General features: G+C 27.6%; 1 protein-coding gene across 1 annotated transcript in view; it reads right to left on the reverse strand.

The window, feature by feature from the left end:
* Positions 1 to 1,219: 1,219 nt before the first annotated feature.
* The window catches only part of LOC107445915 (uncharacterized), a 33,937-nt gene continuing 18,408 nt past the window's right edge, over positions 1,220 to 16,748 (reverse strand). The window contains exon 2 of the mRNA XM_016060407.3: positions 1,220 to 1,989. Coding sequence (XP_015915893.2) covers positions 1,460 to 1,989 — 530 coding nt within the window. The 3' untranslated portion in view covers positions 1,220 to 1,459. The remainder of the gene's footprint in view (positions 1,990 to 16,748) is intronic.

Here is a 16,748-nt window from a genome sequence, read left to right on the forward strand (position 1 = left end):
TTGATTCCTCGAAAAATTCGCACAATAGAGAAATTCGCAAAATGGAAGTTCGTTAAATAGAAGCCCGACTGTATATATGTTTCCGACAATGCATGAAAACGTGTGTACGTGTAAACGTGTATGTATGAAAACGGGTATTCTATAAAATACCTGGACATTTTATATAATTACGCTTTTAGTCAAAATATGAAAGATATTATGTTGATAGTAAATAAAATATATATTATACTAATAAAATTACTCACCCAGGCATTGGATGCAACGTTTTATTACCTAGGCATAAAATGTAACGTCAAAGCAATCTATTAAAGTGCAAATGGCAAAGTATATAAATAAAAGATTATAATAAAGATACTATTTAAAAAGACGTTCATTCCTCAAAAATACAAATGTTTTTTTTTTTTTTTTTAAATGGGACCTCTTAATAGTAGTCTCTCAATATTTTAAAAATAAAAAAGATAGCTATATGGAAAGCTTATTATCATATAAATGTTACTGACAATTTAAGAAACGCTGGCATTGTATTTAATGACATATTTCATACTTTGTTGACATGTATTTTGGCAATGTGTGGAATTTTTTATCTTTTCATACTTTGCTAGCAAGTTTTTTGACATTTTATCTAACTTCTATGTGTTCTATATAAGGTCAGATTTCAAAATTTACTGGTAACCTATATATTTGAAAATGTAACATTTCCTATTTCATATTTTCTTGTATCGCAAAATTTTATCAGAAATATAGATCTATATAAAACTTCTAAAGTCAGCATTTTTCTGATATTAGACAAAAGATTATTCTTTCCTAATATTATACAAATATACTAAATCGAAGAAAATAATAAAATTTATTTAAAGCTTAAAAACAGAACAAATGGAGCATAAAATTATAAAATATTTAGATTAATGATAACTGACTGGCCATTGGCAATTATGACTTTACACTTCAATGTCTTTTTGATTTTTTATTATCTTTCAGATTTTTGTTTTGTAAACTTGTTTATTAAAATTCCACACAAGTAATTCGATTATATTTGAATCAGTACATGCGGATTTTTCAATTTTATTTAAATGTAAGATTTTTGCCTCATCGAACACTATTTTTAAGAACGTAAGAAGCCTCTGAATTCTATAAGTCCAGAAGTAAACATATGTTTTTATGAAAATAGAAAAGAAACTTAAAAATAAATTAAAAACTTTATTAAAATAATAACACAAAATCAATTCTATATTTTCTTTACTCGAGTACACTCTAATATGAAAAGTTCAACTTACAATCTCTGAATAAATTTTTAAGAAAAAGTTATAAACTTGTTCCAGAAACACATTTATAAAGATTATTTAGAAAATTTTACATAATTTCGGGCTTCCAAATAAAAAGGGTGTTTTTCCAATGATGCTTTTCTGAGAAAACAGAATGTGAAGAAAATATTTGAAAAGAAAAAAAAAGTTAAGATGGATTATTTCCCAAGTCCTGTCAGCATCCATCCAGGATCATACATGTTCTTTTGTCTCCCACTACCATATAAACCAATCTTGTGGAATCTATGATCACCGGAATCTAAAGCAGAAATCCCATTCGAACCAATCATTCCTTCTCCTTTTTTTACAGGCTCTTTATCTGGATTTTCCAAACCTTCTCTCAAGGCATTAAAAAATTCAAAATTAATTAATGTTGAAATTCCCCATAAAGGATTCACATTTTTTGGTGAAGGACCAGCTCCATTAGAATTTGCAAAATCCTGATACAAAGGTCTTTTTCCCAAGCCAATAAACTTCCAGCCTGGATCATACTTTGGTTTGAAGTCTGATTTCTTGTTCTGGTTTTGGAGATCATAATCTTGATAAAATGATAATATATCCTTATCGTCAAAGGTAGGTTCCTTTTGAAGGGATGAACCCAAATCTTCTAAAGCGTTGAACTCCTCTTCTTTTATTTTGGTCGGATTCTGTATGTCGTAGAATGTATGAGGAAATTTATAGTCAATACCTGGAATAGAAAAGAAAATATTGTTTAAATAATTATATTTTATTCAAAGAACGAAGACTCACAGCTACAGTGTAGCCATTATTAAAGTAGGGCCCAAGTGCTTTCTTTAAAGCTATTTATACAATAGGATTTTTGATTTAAGTTTGATTTCAGTTTTTCGTCTTCGGGGATTAAAAAAAAGGCTACAAGGTCTGGGATAAAAAAAAGAGACTACAGGGTGTGGGATAAAAAAAAAAGACTACAAGGTCTAGGATAAAAAAAAGCGTTTTTGGTGGGGGGAAAAAGTAGTCATTTCAAGTACAGAACGTAAAAATTTCAGATGCAGTTTGATATTGGATTTACATTCACAATTTCATTATAACACTTTTACAAAAAAAATAATTTCTGATCAGAGCAATACCATATTGCATACGATATTTTAAATGTAAATGTTTTACTTCAATTAATAAATTGTTTTACTCCAATTAATAAATACTATTCACTAATAAGCAATGAATTTTTTCAATGAAATCGGACAAACTTCAAATATTTTGCTGCTTCGTGAAAATTCACACACATTAAGCAAATGTAGACAAAAAAGAAGAAAAAAAAAAAGAAACATCCTGAATAGCTTATCAAATGATCGGATTTACACGAAATAGGATTCAATCCTAATGGTTGGGGTAACTTGCAATAAGCTAATTAATTAGTACAAACGATATTTTAGGTTACATAATCAGGCACAAAAACGTACTTTCTCTGAATAAACATACCTTTTTTTTCGTCAAATTTGGATTCCTTACCCTGAAAATAAAGGATCTAGCCGCAATCTGGAAAATATGGTCTGAATAGTTTAGTCAGGAAAGCGGTCCAAAATTTTGAAATAGTAAAGGAATAAAAAATTTCATATCATTTTAAAAAAGATGATTTTATATGGCAAACTACGATACTGAGAAATCGAATTTTAAACATTACACTTTCTTAAATTCGATTTCTCAAAAACTATTATATCGAATTCATTCAAATTTAAAATGGAAGCCAAATCCGTCATAAGAAAAAAGGTATGTTTATTCAGAGAAAGTCGTTTTTGTGCCTGTTTTTTTTTAACTTAAAATATCACCTGCGCTTATTAATCAGCATGTTTGAGGTCATCCCCACGTATCATATAGATTGAGTACGTCAAAATCAAAACATTAAGTTAAAAGTTTAAATTTTTCATTTTTTTTTTATTTATTTATTATTTTTCTTTAGCATTGCTGAGTGCGCCAAAAAAACGGACCACCTTGAATAACTTCTGATCTAATGATCGGATCTTCCCTTTCTGGGACTTATTTTTAATGGTTCGAGGGGGTAACTTCAAATATGCTAATTAATAAGTGAGGACGATATTTAAAGCTACGAAATCAGACAAAAAACGTACTTTCTCCGAATAAACATGCTTTTTTTCGATGGATTTGGATTTCTGAATCTAAAATATAAAGGATGAGCCGCAATCTGGAAAATTGGGTCCCAATAGTTTGATCAGGTGTGCGGTCTAAAGTTTGGACCATTTAATGTTAATTTTATTTTTTGCGTATTTCACCATATCTCGAGAGCTTTTTCAGCGAATTTAAAAAAATTTCCTCACAATAATAATTTTATGTAAAATATAACTTCTAGTAAATATTTATTTATTTTTTTATTATTTTATTTAGTAATAGTCAAAAAAATTTTGAATTGTAAGGTTAACAATTTTTTTATATTATTTTAAAGAATGCAATTTTAATAGGAAATATACAAAAATCGGTCGAATAGCTCCTGAGAAATCTTGAGTTATATGGGTGAAAAGTTTTAGAACATGAAGAGTAGTAACAAAGAGGGTGACATTAAGGGATTTCTCTTAATGTGACGAGATTTCCTCTTGATTAGTGTATAACCCCTTATCATTTTAAGTTTCCTTTAAAAAGTACAAAAACTACTTAGAAAGTTGCTTGAAACTTTTTAAATTTTTTAGATATTCAAATAAAATACTTTTCATTAGTTGCCAAATACGATTTATTACGAAATTATAAAAGGACTTTCCTAAATATTTTCAACGCATGCGCAATATAAAAGAACTACCTTGAATACTTATATCTTGCGCTGTTTTTAACGAATTTTTTTAAAACTTAAAATAAATAATTTTGTAATTAATTTTAAATTGCTCCAAAGATTTTTGCTTGGTTGTTTTGTTATATTTATAAAGTTGCAACAGAAAAACGTAAGGCATAAAAATTATTTTTTATAAAAAATGTCCATATCTCCATTAATATTTACTTTAGGCTTACGCAATTTTATGTAGTTATTAAAAATATCAAAAAAAATCTATACAAGTAACAAGCTTATTTTGGCATAGAGTGCTCCAAAGTACTTGTTTTCTTCCGTAATTTATTGTAGGTCTCACATATATTATATATATACATTATGTATGTAATTATATAATGTAATTATATATTTAATTACATAATGTATATATATATACATTATGTATGTAATTCAATAATTCAAGTTTAAACTTTTATTTGCATATATTTTCTTAGTATAATTTCTGTTTTAAAAAATTTTCAATCCAACAATTTATTTCATGAAACGTGTACATCATAATAATATATATCTGTTCTCGGAATAAAACAATATTCAACTCCTACACCATAAACAAAATTTGACTTTCAAAATTTAAAACAAAAGTATTTTTAAAGAGTTCTTCTGTTTCGTTTTCAAGGATCTCAAATTTTTCAATTTTCAAAATGGCATCCCATTTCTATTTTCTTTTCTTTAACAAATATCCAAGTATTCGATATTCGCATTGTACGTATAGTGTTGGGTTCTATTGTGGTTGTTCTATTTATGCTATGACGGGGAAAACAAGAAATCAATGAAACAAAAAAAAATCGAGATTTCCCTCAACAAACTTGCTCAAAGTTGAAGGACATTTGACGTTTTCACTTATATTTGATTTTATGGACTTAGAAAACCAAGTACTTTTTATTGATTTAAAATATTTTTCGACCTATGAAACAAAACACCTGACATGAAATTTGAAATTCAAATTACCTTGCAGATGCATAAGAATAAAAGGAAAACTGGGACGAAAATTATTTAATCCCTTTTTTATAAAAATATATTCATTTGATAACTTTTTTGTATTTACTCCTGTTCTACTAGAATAATTGCTCGAGTTTTTCATTATAATTATTATTATCTCACTTTTTTTTTCCAATTTGTGCTATGTTTTTTCCAATTTTTAGTAGATCGAAACTGGTTTTAAAGCACAAACATAAACTATGAGTAAAACAAGAGAGGGAAAGAGAGAAGAAGTCAGAGAGGCAAAGAGAGAGAAAAGGAGATAGACAGAGTGTGAATAAAAGGAGAGAGACAGAGAGTGAGAAAAAGAGAGATAAAGAAAGAGAAATATGATTAAAAAAAATCTAGCAATCATTTTAGTAGAAAGGGAGTAAATACAAAAATTTCTTTACATAAATATTTCCATAAAAAGTATTAGATAATTTTAGTACCATATTTCCTTGTTTAACTTATCTGCTAAGTAAATTGAAATTTAAATTTTAAATGGGTGTTTTGTTTTATAGGTCGAAAAGCTATTTTATCGTAATTTAATGATCTTGAAATTAATTTAGCAATATCGCCAAGCCGTCACCAATCGATTAAATTACAATAAAATAGTCATGTCTGAGCTTATTTGAATGAAATTTTGACAGTAATTACTAGAAAACATAAAACTAGCATAAAATTACGATAATTTAGACAAATAACAGTAGACAAATAACACTAAGGCACTTGATCAGCTAGACCATAACAGTAAAGTCTCTTTATGGCATACAATGACTTATCTGCGATGAGTTGCTAAGCGATTCTCAGTCCTCGTGATATGCTCTACCTTTCCTCCAAATTTGTACCAATATTTATAGAACATCCTGAGTTAAGTCGCAAAAAACAAATGAAATAGCAAACTGATTGATCATGGAGCGTTGATTGATCATAATAATTTTACTAAATAATCTTTTTGTAACACTCAGAATAATAATTAAGGGTATAATTTATTCAAAGGTTATTTTCAATTTCATTTTCGTAAAAATCAACCCAGCTTAATCATCAGCTGATTACTGATTACTGTAGCTGGGGATAAAATAATTATTAAAAAAAAGAATTATTTGTTCGTCAGAAAACAAGCTTATTTATAAATAAAAATTCAAATATGAATTAAAATAATTCTGATTTTTTTCCAAATTAAAATTCCTTCATGCCCAGATTTAAAAAAATTTTTTTTTATTTATTTATCTTTTTGTTATTTATTTTGAAAATAATTGTTCATCGTTCAGCACAGAATGAGGGACAAATAAAGGAGATTTAATCTATTCTTCAATGTATTATATTTCGTGATTGTTATTTAGTATTTCAAAACTTTTGGTTTTATTTATGCTTCACAAACATTTTTATCCTTTACTTTTATTTCTGCGGAACTACATCTTCTACGTGAAATTAGACAAAAAGCTTATATTAAATGAGACTAAATTTGTCAATTTAAAGAACCACTTAGGAGGAGGGTTAATTGATTGAATTATTGATTGATAAAACAAAAATTCGTTTTTTGCCGAATTTAAGTGATGTAGATCTTTTATCGGTCTACCGATTCGGAAACATTCGGTCGAATTAATCGGGAAATAAAATTTTATTCGAACATTTCATTGTACTGCTCAAGTTGTTTCATGAAAATAAATCTTCATTTACTAGCGTGAGAAGTATTCTTTTTTGTTGAATTAAAAAGATTTTTAAAGATATTTCAAAGGAATTTCTGTTTGACACAAGTAGTTTCGATGACTTTTGATCGTTTTTCAGTGTTGAACATTAAATATCAAATAGTACTTGGAACTTAAAGCAAATAATTTTTGACGCAATTTATTCCTTTTGCAGTTTCTATCAATTAGCATTTTTTGCCAATCTTAGTAGATGTACTAGTTAAGATTGAAAAGGAATTTTAATTTTAATAAAAGTAGTAACATTTAAATTCTACCTTATAGTATTGAATGGTATATTTTCCAACATTAGACCAATTTTAGAAATTTTTTTTTCTAAAGATTAATAAAAAACAGCATATATTTTCTTAGGTAATTCTACCAATTAACTATTCAGTAGGTAATTCTACCAATTAACAATTTTTGTTTATAAACATGCTAAAAGTATATTTTCGTTTCATTTTCTCTTAACAACTTTGAAAAAGTGTCAAACTTGTTATAAGTGTTCTTATGTCAACAGAAAATAATAAAATACCATTTTTCATTATAATATCCTACTGTAATATCTACAATTTCCATTATGATGTCTAGAATATTCCATTTGTTGCTATAAATGAACAGTTTAAATAAAATGAATTATAAAAGTGATAATTATAATTATATAATATGTAATTATATTAATATATAATTATAAAATTATATTAATGATTTCCTTCACACCCAGTCACTTCACTCTCTCCGTCTCACTTCATGTTTCACTTCATACTATTTATATATGCTTTTTCACTAAAAAATATCGGATCAACATTTAACCATATTCGCATGCAAATTTACAGCAGTTTTAATATGATGTTAAATTTACACATGTTACAAATATTATTAAAAATATGACTATTATGTATACAAATGTGACAAAAAATTTTAAAAAGAATTAATTTACCTGATAATGAGCTTCAACTTGGCACTATACTACGTTTACAGTAAATTTGAATGATATTGGGGCTCTTCAAAATTTCCCACAATTTAATACATTCACACTACATTAATATAGCAGAATCATGCACAAGCATCGAAGTTACATTAAGAAGAATAGTATGGTTAAAACTACCAGGATATGGTAAAATTTACAGTGTTGATAGCTCTTGGGGAACACCAAAAATCTCGATAATTTTTACCGAAGCCCTTTGATAAAATTTGCAATATAATATGGTTTCATAATATGTGATAAAATTTGGCAAATGAGGTAAAATTTGATAATTTTATCATGCTACCTTAGCACATGGCATAAAATCTACTTATTCGATTAAATTTGCTTATCAGCTTTATATTTTTTATTAAATGTGGGGTAAAAAGAACTATAATTTTGAAAAATAGAATTTATGATAAACCTTTACAATATGGATGGAAAAGTTTCCAAATGAATGGCTTAAATACCGTATATTTTGGTTTTTAATACCAGAAGTATGTTGTTGTTTTTTTTTTATGAAAAATTCTTTTATTATACAGTACAGTAATTTTAACATAAATATTTTTCCCTCTTAAATTTAGTTAAATTAGTATTTAAGTGTAACTTTTATTATCGTGTCAAGGGCATCCCGCATTTAGCAAAAACAAATCTAGTCAAAATTAATGAAATTTGTCTATGAATCTAAGTTCAGTGCCCTGGCCTTACTGAGATGAATTGTCTTATCCCGTATCACCCACATCAACTCTGAAAAAATGTATTTTTCTAGAAATCTAATCCAGGTGATTCTGGTTAACTTTATATCAAACATATTCCTCTATAACTGAGTATAATTTCTATCTGATAATCAAAAATTTCTGCTTGATTGAAATGTTTGATGTTTATAATATAAAGAACTTTGAACTGTTTAAAATTTTCTGAAAACATAAGAGAGTATTAAATCTAAGGATCCCTTGTTGATTACTCTTACTTCATGATGATAATTTTGAACAGAACATGGCTTGACTTAATATCTTACAAAATTTCAGCAATTTAAAGCAATGTTATAGTTAAGCAAAAAAAGACATATCGATTTCAATATTGCTAAAGCTTTTGGTGATAATCGATATATTGTTAAATGTCAATTTTTTTAATATCGCGCAAGGGATAATTTTTAAAAAAATTCGCAATATTTCTTGAATACCAGGTCTTATGATAAATATCGAATATAAAGATAATTATCGATATTGATAATATCGTGATTATTATCGACAACCATGAATATTGAATACAATATTATTGGCAGTGTTATCTATAACGATAATTATTGAATACAATATTAGCTTGAATGTTGATAAAATTTATTAAGGCAACAGATATATTTACCCATGTAAAAATGATTCAAATTAATTAACGGTGAAAATACAACAATAAACCCTTAAATATTAATATTTTCAGACGATGCATCGCTATATTAAAATTCCTCAATCACCAATCACTAATAATAACTATTGCTATAGCTAAAAAGAATGATAAAGATTAATTTTTTATTAAAGATTTTTTATATATAAAAATGATTTAAAAATTAATTTTTTAATAAAATTTTTTTTACATAAAAATGATTTAAAAATTAATTTTTTTAAAAAAATTAATTTTTATTAATCAAAACTTATAAATTAAATAATTTCGAATTTAAATAAAGTAGAAAATTTTGATTCTCGTATTGAATCAGGAAAATAATTTTCAGCTAAATAGAAATTAATAATTTTTCATCATATAACTAAAAAAATTAGGATTTATTCTGTAATTATTAAAAAAAACTAAGAACGACAGTGATATAAATAATGAGTTTTCAAATTTAAGAAAATGGTAATTAATATAGAAATCAGCAAAAAAAAAAAGAATAAAAAAAATTATAATAATGATAGCGATACAGATTGCGCGTTTTTAAATTTAAGAAATGTCGTGACCATTACTAGGTCTCTCAATCTCCTTCTTTTTTTCTTTCTTTTTTTTGAGGCCCAAAATTCTTTTTAGGTCTAAAAGTCTAATATTAGATACCAGTGTTCATGTTTTGTTTTATAAAAGAAAAGGCTATCAGAATAAGCATTTTACCACCAGAAGAAAATGTGTTTTTCGTACTAGCTGCTCAAAAGTTTCTCCAAATGTTCGTGAAGGTTTGTGAAGGGCTCCAAAGTTAAGTGTAGATCATATGGTGGGAAAGAAATTCCAACAAAACGCACTTTAAATGTCGACGTAAATGCATCGAAATGTATTACTGTTGTCTCATTCGTTATCCTTTACTCTATTTTTGGAATTGAATTTGAGGAAAGTATAGAGAATTGAAGCACCTCTTCTTGAAAATGTAAAACTCTCCTTCAACGAAATTCCATTCTATATTTCACACCACCTGCGTTCTCAATGATATGGAAAATTGACTTCTTGTTCACATGAAGTAATTCTTCACTATATGAAACTCAACATTAAATTGTTCTCGTAGACGACATTCAATGTAGACAGAACTTAAAAGTTGGTGATCTTTACAATTCTCAACTCTTAAGTTTTTTTTTCACTTATGAAAAAACTTTATCTATTCGTGAAATTAAATCTATTATAAAAAATAAGAAATGGTAAAAACTATATGCGTGCTATCATTTGCTTTTTATTCTCATAATATCAGTTTAAAGAGTTTTGTATAAATGATTATGGTAACTTATACTTCATATAATGTTTTAAAAAAAGTTTAAAAACATAAATTTTAATTTTTTTAAAAGCATAAATTAAAAGAAATTGGATTTCAGGTGCAAAATTCTTAAATCTAGTATTTAAAACGTCCGCAGAAAATCAAGTAAGGTATGTAACATTTAGGTCAACCGAAAACTTAAAATAACTCGGAATCTTATAACATATCTTAAGGAGTGTGTTGAAAATTTAAAATTGATAATATGGATATTCTAAAAGAAAATTAAGGCTTTCGTGTATATTCCAAGAAACCTAAATTTCACATTTTATTATAATTTTTTTTTGTTAATTTGCATTATAAACTTACGATTTTTCAACTTGATAACAAAAACTTGTTATATATTAATGTTATAAAAAATTAAAATTTAAATTTTACCCAAAAATTGAAACTTTAAATCCATATCTGGAGTTTGAAATATTTTTCAGATTGATTAAAAATATTTTTGGTTGAAAAAAAAGTTTTTATCATATTCCGTAGTGAGTTTTGTTGCGTAATGGTTCTTAATATAAGACAATCTTTTTAAAATTAGGATAAGAACATAGCAATTATTGTTACTTTCATTCTTTTTATATCTAATGTCAATGCCATCAGTGTAAATTAAAAAGGATCGGAAAGGAATTTGTGAAACTTAAATGAATAAATAAAATAAGAAAAACAGCAATGTTAGCTCCGAAAATAAAAATGCTAACAAATTTGCAAAATCTAGAAAAGGTGTCTTAATGAGATAGTACCAATAAAGTACCATGTTCTAATTGTTATAATCTTAAACCATAGCTTTCTATAGACAATTTTATGAAGAAAAAAAAGATGTATATGGAAACATAACAATTTTTCTTCACATTTGACTAAAAATAATAAATTTTAAGAACGAACCTAAACACTTTCACCATCCATGCTTATTCTGCAGATAATAGTTCAGCTTTCTCATTGTCATTTTCACATTAATGTCACATGGGTTTTAAACTGTTTTTGGTGGCATCTACAATCTCTATCGACATAATATGAGTGACGTATGTAAGGAAACTATAGCATATGAGTCCCGAAAGTAGCAGATTATTTACTTACGAATTAAATACTTTATAAAATCACAAATTGAATGACATGTTTCAATTGTTTATATATTTAGAATGAAACAATTTTATTCCCTCTTTTTTGATTTTTGGAAATATGAAAATGACGATTTAAAATACTGTCTGAAAGTAGAGGATTAGAATAAAACCATTGTTAAAATTATTGTAGTTTTCATAAATACCATATGTTTTAACGATAACTAATAATGACGATTGTAACAGCCACTAAAACTTAATATGGGTGACGTATACATGTAAGGAAACTATAGCATATTAGTCCCGAAAGTAACAGACAATTTACTTACGAATTAAATACTTTATAAAATCACAAATTGAATGATGTTTCAATTGTTTATATATTTAGAATGAAACAATTTTATTCCCTCTTTTTTGATTTTCGGAAATATGAAAATGACGATTTAAAATACTGTCTGAAAATAGAGGATTAGAATAAAACCATTGTTAAAATTATTGTAGTTTTCATAAATACCATATGTTTTAACGATAACTAATAATGACGATTGATTGTAACAGCCATTAAAACTTAATTTAAGCTTTAGGATTTCAGAATGACAGGAAAACTTTACTGAATCAAGATTTAAAGCTTAAAGTCACTCAAATGTTTAAATCTTCCAAAAGATTAATTGTCACAAATGATTGCTACTTCATTTACATTTCAAAATGATTGTTAAACTTACTATTAAGACCACTCAAGATCTTTGAAACATGAAATGTTTGCAAAGTATCTATTTCTTTCAAAGCAGACATTTTAAATAAAAACAAAATTTGTTAGTTTAAGTTAGAAAATATCACACACATTAAGAAAAATAATAACAGAAATTCTTAATTTATAACATCATAACTTTCTAAATCCTGTGTAGCATTTCTTTGAATTTTTAAGTTAAAACTCAGAATTTAATTCATGAATTTTTTATCGTATAGATAAATAATACAGGGGATGGACAAAATAATGGAAACACTTCTATACTAATACATTTTTTTCATATTTCTCAAGAAAAACTAAAAAAAAAATCATTTTATAACTTCAGAAGTGTTTAGATTATGCGATTTCTTCTAAATAATTAATGAAGTTTAAAGCTTTTAGAGGTGGAGGGACCGACCATAAATTAGAAGCGGAAAATAGTGTTTTGTAACATCCTATGCCAATAAATGTAGTAATAAATTTGTAACTTGTAGCATTTATTTTGGTTATTGTATGAAATAATTGCACAAAATTTAGTTAGCCTAGCTAAATTATAAAAGTATAGACATTTTTATAAAAAAACTACGTTTTTTACTTATGTTTTTTTTGTTGCTATAACTATAAAAATATGTAAAAAAAATCATACGAAAATTTCAGAGCAATTTAAATCTAGTTTAAAAAAACAATTGCTTTAAAATTTAAGAAAATTTTTTTTGAAATTGCTCAAGATATACGTAATAAAAGTAGTTCTGCTATAATGCGCATGCTTGGAAAAAATTTGAAATTTTTTTTTCTTTTCATTTTGTAGAGAATTTTATTTGGCAACTAATAAAAAAATTCTAATTTGAATACATAAAAAATGTAAAAAGTTTTAAGCAATTAAGTAGTATTTGTACTTTTTGAAAGAAACTCAAAATGATAATGGGTTTTCTACAAATATTATTTTGTATCATAAAACAAAATTAAATAACAAGTGATACTGCCTTACAAAAAACGTTCATACGTAGAATCATGATTGTATGAGAAAAGAAAACAGGCAAAAGAAAAGATACTTTTATGGGCATGGTTCCCAACATGGTGTCATTTTTAATAAATCTTATTTAATAGTACAAAATGAAATTTGTACTTCGCTACAACAGGAACTATCCTTGGTCCTTGGCAGAGTTCGCCAATAAGCATCTAAACACGTATTTTACGCATCGGAAATGAGTTTTACTCCTCAAACATTTTAATGGGGTTAAAATCTTCTCATAAAATTTTATTAAAATTGCTATTGGCGGTGAGCATTTAGATGATCTTTCCAGATTGTCTTGTAAAATTTCCTCTTTTCATGCTACGAATGAAGATGTCAATTATGGCACGATTTTCAAACTTACTGCCAAATGATAAAAACAAAGAAAATTGCATAATATATTTAAATATATTCTGCGAATAATTTTTATTTAGATACTTTCGTCTAATTAATCCATAAGCAGTGAAAAAATGTTTTCTGGTGAATAATTAAATCAATACTTCTGTGTATACTTTGTATAATTTATCTGTAAGCTATAATATAATACACACCCATAAAAGTGCGGTTGTTTACAAATGCAATATCTTTGTTTTGAAATTCACTCATCTATTTTAATTATTAATTTTAATTTATCTCTCATCTATTTAAATTTCAATTCACTCATCTATTATCTATTTTAATTTCACTTAATCTTCTTTAGATAATGCTGGTTCTTAGTGTAGTGAAGCACCAATCTGTGGTGTTTTACTCCCCTTTAGTTAGTTGAATGACACCCGGTGGTTGAGTGGTAGCACTTCACGCTCCCGTGCCACAGATCCTGGGTTCGATCCTCGGGCCGGGCAAGGTTGATTCAGCCTTTCATCCCTTCAGTTTATTGGTACAACATACATTTGCAGGCTTGTGTGCTCAATTAAGGCTTTTAAATCTTTGTCAAGTAGAAGGACAGATAGCATAATACAGAGAAGAACATCCCAAAGAATACATCCAGGGTTGCGCGGGATTCGAACCCGCCACCTCCACAATTAGCAGAGCGTTTGACGGACAATACCGCTCGGCCAGGGAGGCCCCATCCCTTCAGTGGATCGATAAATGAGTACCAAGCATTGTTGGGAGCTAAACACTGGGGGTTTCGTGTTTGGCTGATCACTGAACCGGAACATCTGCTCCTGCACCCCAGAGGCCAAGGTCAAGAAAACTGAGATGGACACAGTAGGCCTTGGCTCTCTATGGGCTGTCACGCCACTGAGTTTGTAGTTAGTTAGTTGAATACGCTTGCGCCTGAACCTCTAGAAAACAAGGTACAGATGTTAAACCTTGTAACTTTGGTGAGGCAAGCCCACCACTTTGGTATAAAGTAGTAGTAAAGATACACAATTTTGTTTTCGGTGTATACTACTAGAGAGAAATTCAGGATTGTTTAAATTATTACTCACCAATCAAAGCATGCTGTTCTTTTGAGTAGAACTCTTTTTTTTAATAACCCTGAACTTTCAAGAATCACCTTATTATTTTTTTTTATCAAAAGCATTGGATTGCACAAAATTCAATGAAAAAACTATTAAAAGCATGTTTAAAAGAAAGTGTTACAGAATAAAATATGAAGTAAATTTAAAATAGCGTAATATAAATTTATAATCAAATAATTTCAAAATTGTTAAGATTTTTTTTTTCTAACAACAATCCAGTTAACGAGAAAAAAAAAGTTGATTTTATGACCAAATTATGACCTCATTTCACATATTAGCTTATTCAATGAGAGTTATTTTATGCCAACAATTATTAAAAAATAATTCCCACAACGATTTTGTTTCCCTACTTTTAATTGACTCAATAAAAACTCTTAACGATTCATTTTAATGAACAAAAACATTTAATTTATTACCATCTAACTCTTGCGGATTACTTGAAAAACTCGTAAGAGAATATCTTTCTCAAAGTACAGTTTTTAATTAGCCTGGAGATACCATTTGGATATGAAAAAGCCCTTAAATTATCTTGGTTCCGCTGTTTCCTAGCAATTCTAATATTAATACAAGAAGCATATCCTTCTCATTATAATTTTTTTATAAAAAATAAGGTAAAGAATATCTAAAAAAATTATACGCAAGCTTTTTTTTCTTTAGGCAACACTCAATTAGTTACCTTGAAATTTAAGAATGCATTTACTGAAATATAAAGAATGTTTCTAAATACAAAAGTGAAAGTAAATGTAAGGCAAAAGAACATTTGGAATTTTAATATAACAAAAAATAAATTGATCTTTAATACTAATACATTTCAAGTATAAACAGTGCTATGCTGCACAATGTCCACAGCTAAAATAGAAAGAGCAAAAAACACGAAATAAAAATAAAAAACACGACAAAAAAAACTATGTCACGAAATAAAAAAAACTATCAATTTTTGAAGGCCAGGATAGCCTGGTCGGTAGGGCGCTGGGTCCATGTCCGAGAGTTCGTGGGTTCGAACCCCGTCTGTCGAAGATTCCCCGTGTAGTAAATGGTGACTGATGCACGTTAAATCTGTCAAGTCGCAAAGTCCTCCATGTTCCCATAACAAATCAAAACCTCTGGGGGTACTGGATTGGAGATCGATCGTTCTCTGATTCAGGTCAAAATTACGATCTGTGGATGAATGAATGGATGTATGAATGGATCCGCCCTATAAACGGGTGTGGCAAATCTGTGTGGCAGAAGTCGAATTCTTGGCCATAGATGGCGCCACTGGAAAACAAGAACAACAGCACCCCTCTGCCTTAACAGGCATACGTCAACAACAACATCAATTTTTGAAATTCTTCGCAAAAGGCAAAATTTCACAATTTTTAATGATTGATTTTTTCCCGTAAAAAAACTTCAAATAAAAATACAAATTTACTATAAATTGAATTATTTTATAAAATGCAAATTCAAATCAAGAATCAATATGCAGTTAGGGATGAGTAATTGAGCATTGAAAGGGAAGGAAATAGGAATAGGTTGGGGTTCATTTTTGATTACTTTTTAGACTAGCAGTAAATGAGGATAAAACCTACAGCAAAATTATGCTGTTGTCGCTGGTCACCTTATTTTGATCTAATAATTGAATCTTCACGTTCTTAATGGCTCAAGAGGGTGACCTCAAATATGCTAATTAATTGATGCAGATAACAATAATTACGAAATCAGATATAAAAATTTGCTTTCTCTGAATAACCATTCCCTTTTTAAGACGGAGACGGATTCAGATTTCTGACCCTTAAACTACAAAGGATAGTCGCAATCTGTGAAATATGGTTCCATTAGTTGGATCAAGAGAGAGGTCCAAAAATTGGTTCCCTTAATGTTAATTTAACTTTTTGTGAATTTTCACCATATCTCAAGAAACTTGTAAGTGAATTGAAAAATTTTTGCACGCCATTATAAAATTCGTTTATCCGAAGATAATTCTAGGAAATCTACGAAAATCACATGAAATAATATTAAGTTAATTTTATTTCAAGATTTATTAATTAAATTTGAGAAAAATATTATCATTTTTAAATATAAAGGGTTCTAAAGA

Source organism: Parasteatoda tepidariorum, chromosome X1 (assembly GCF_043381705.1).
Source record: "Parasteatoda tepidariorum isolate YZ-2023 chromosome X1, CAS_Ptep_4.0, whole genome shotgun sequence".
NCBI classification, from domain to species: Eukaryota; Metazoa; Arthropoda; class Arachnida; order Araneae; family Theridiidae; genus Parasteatoda; species Parasteatoda tepidariorum.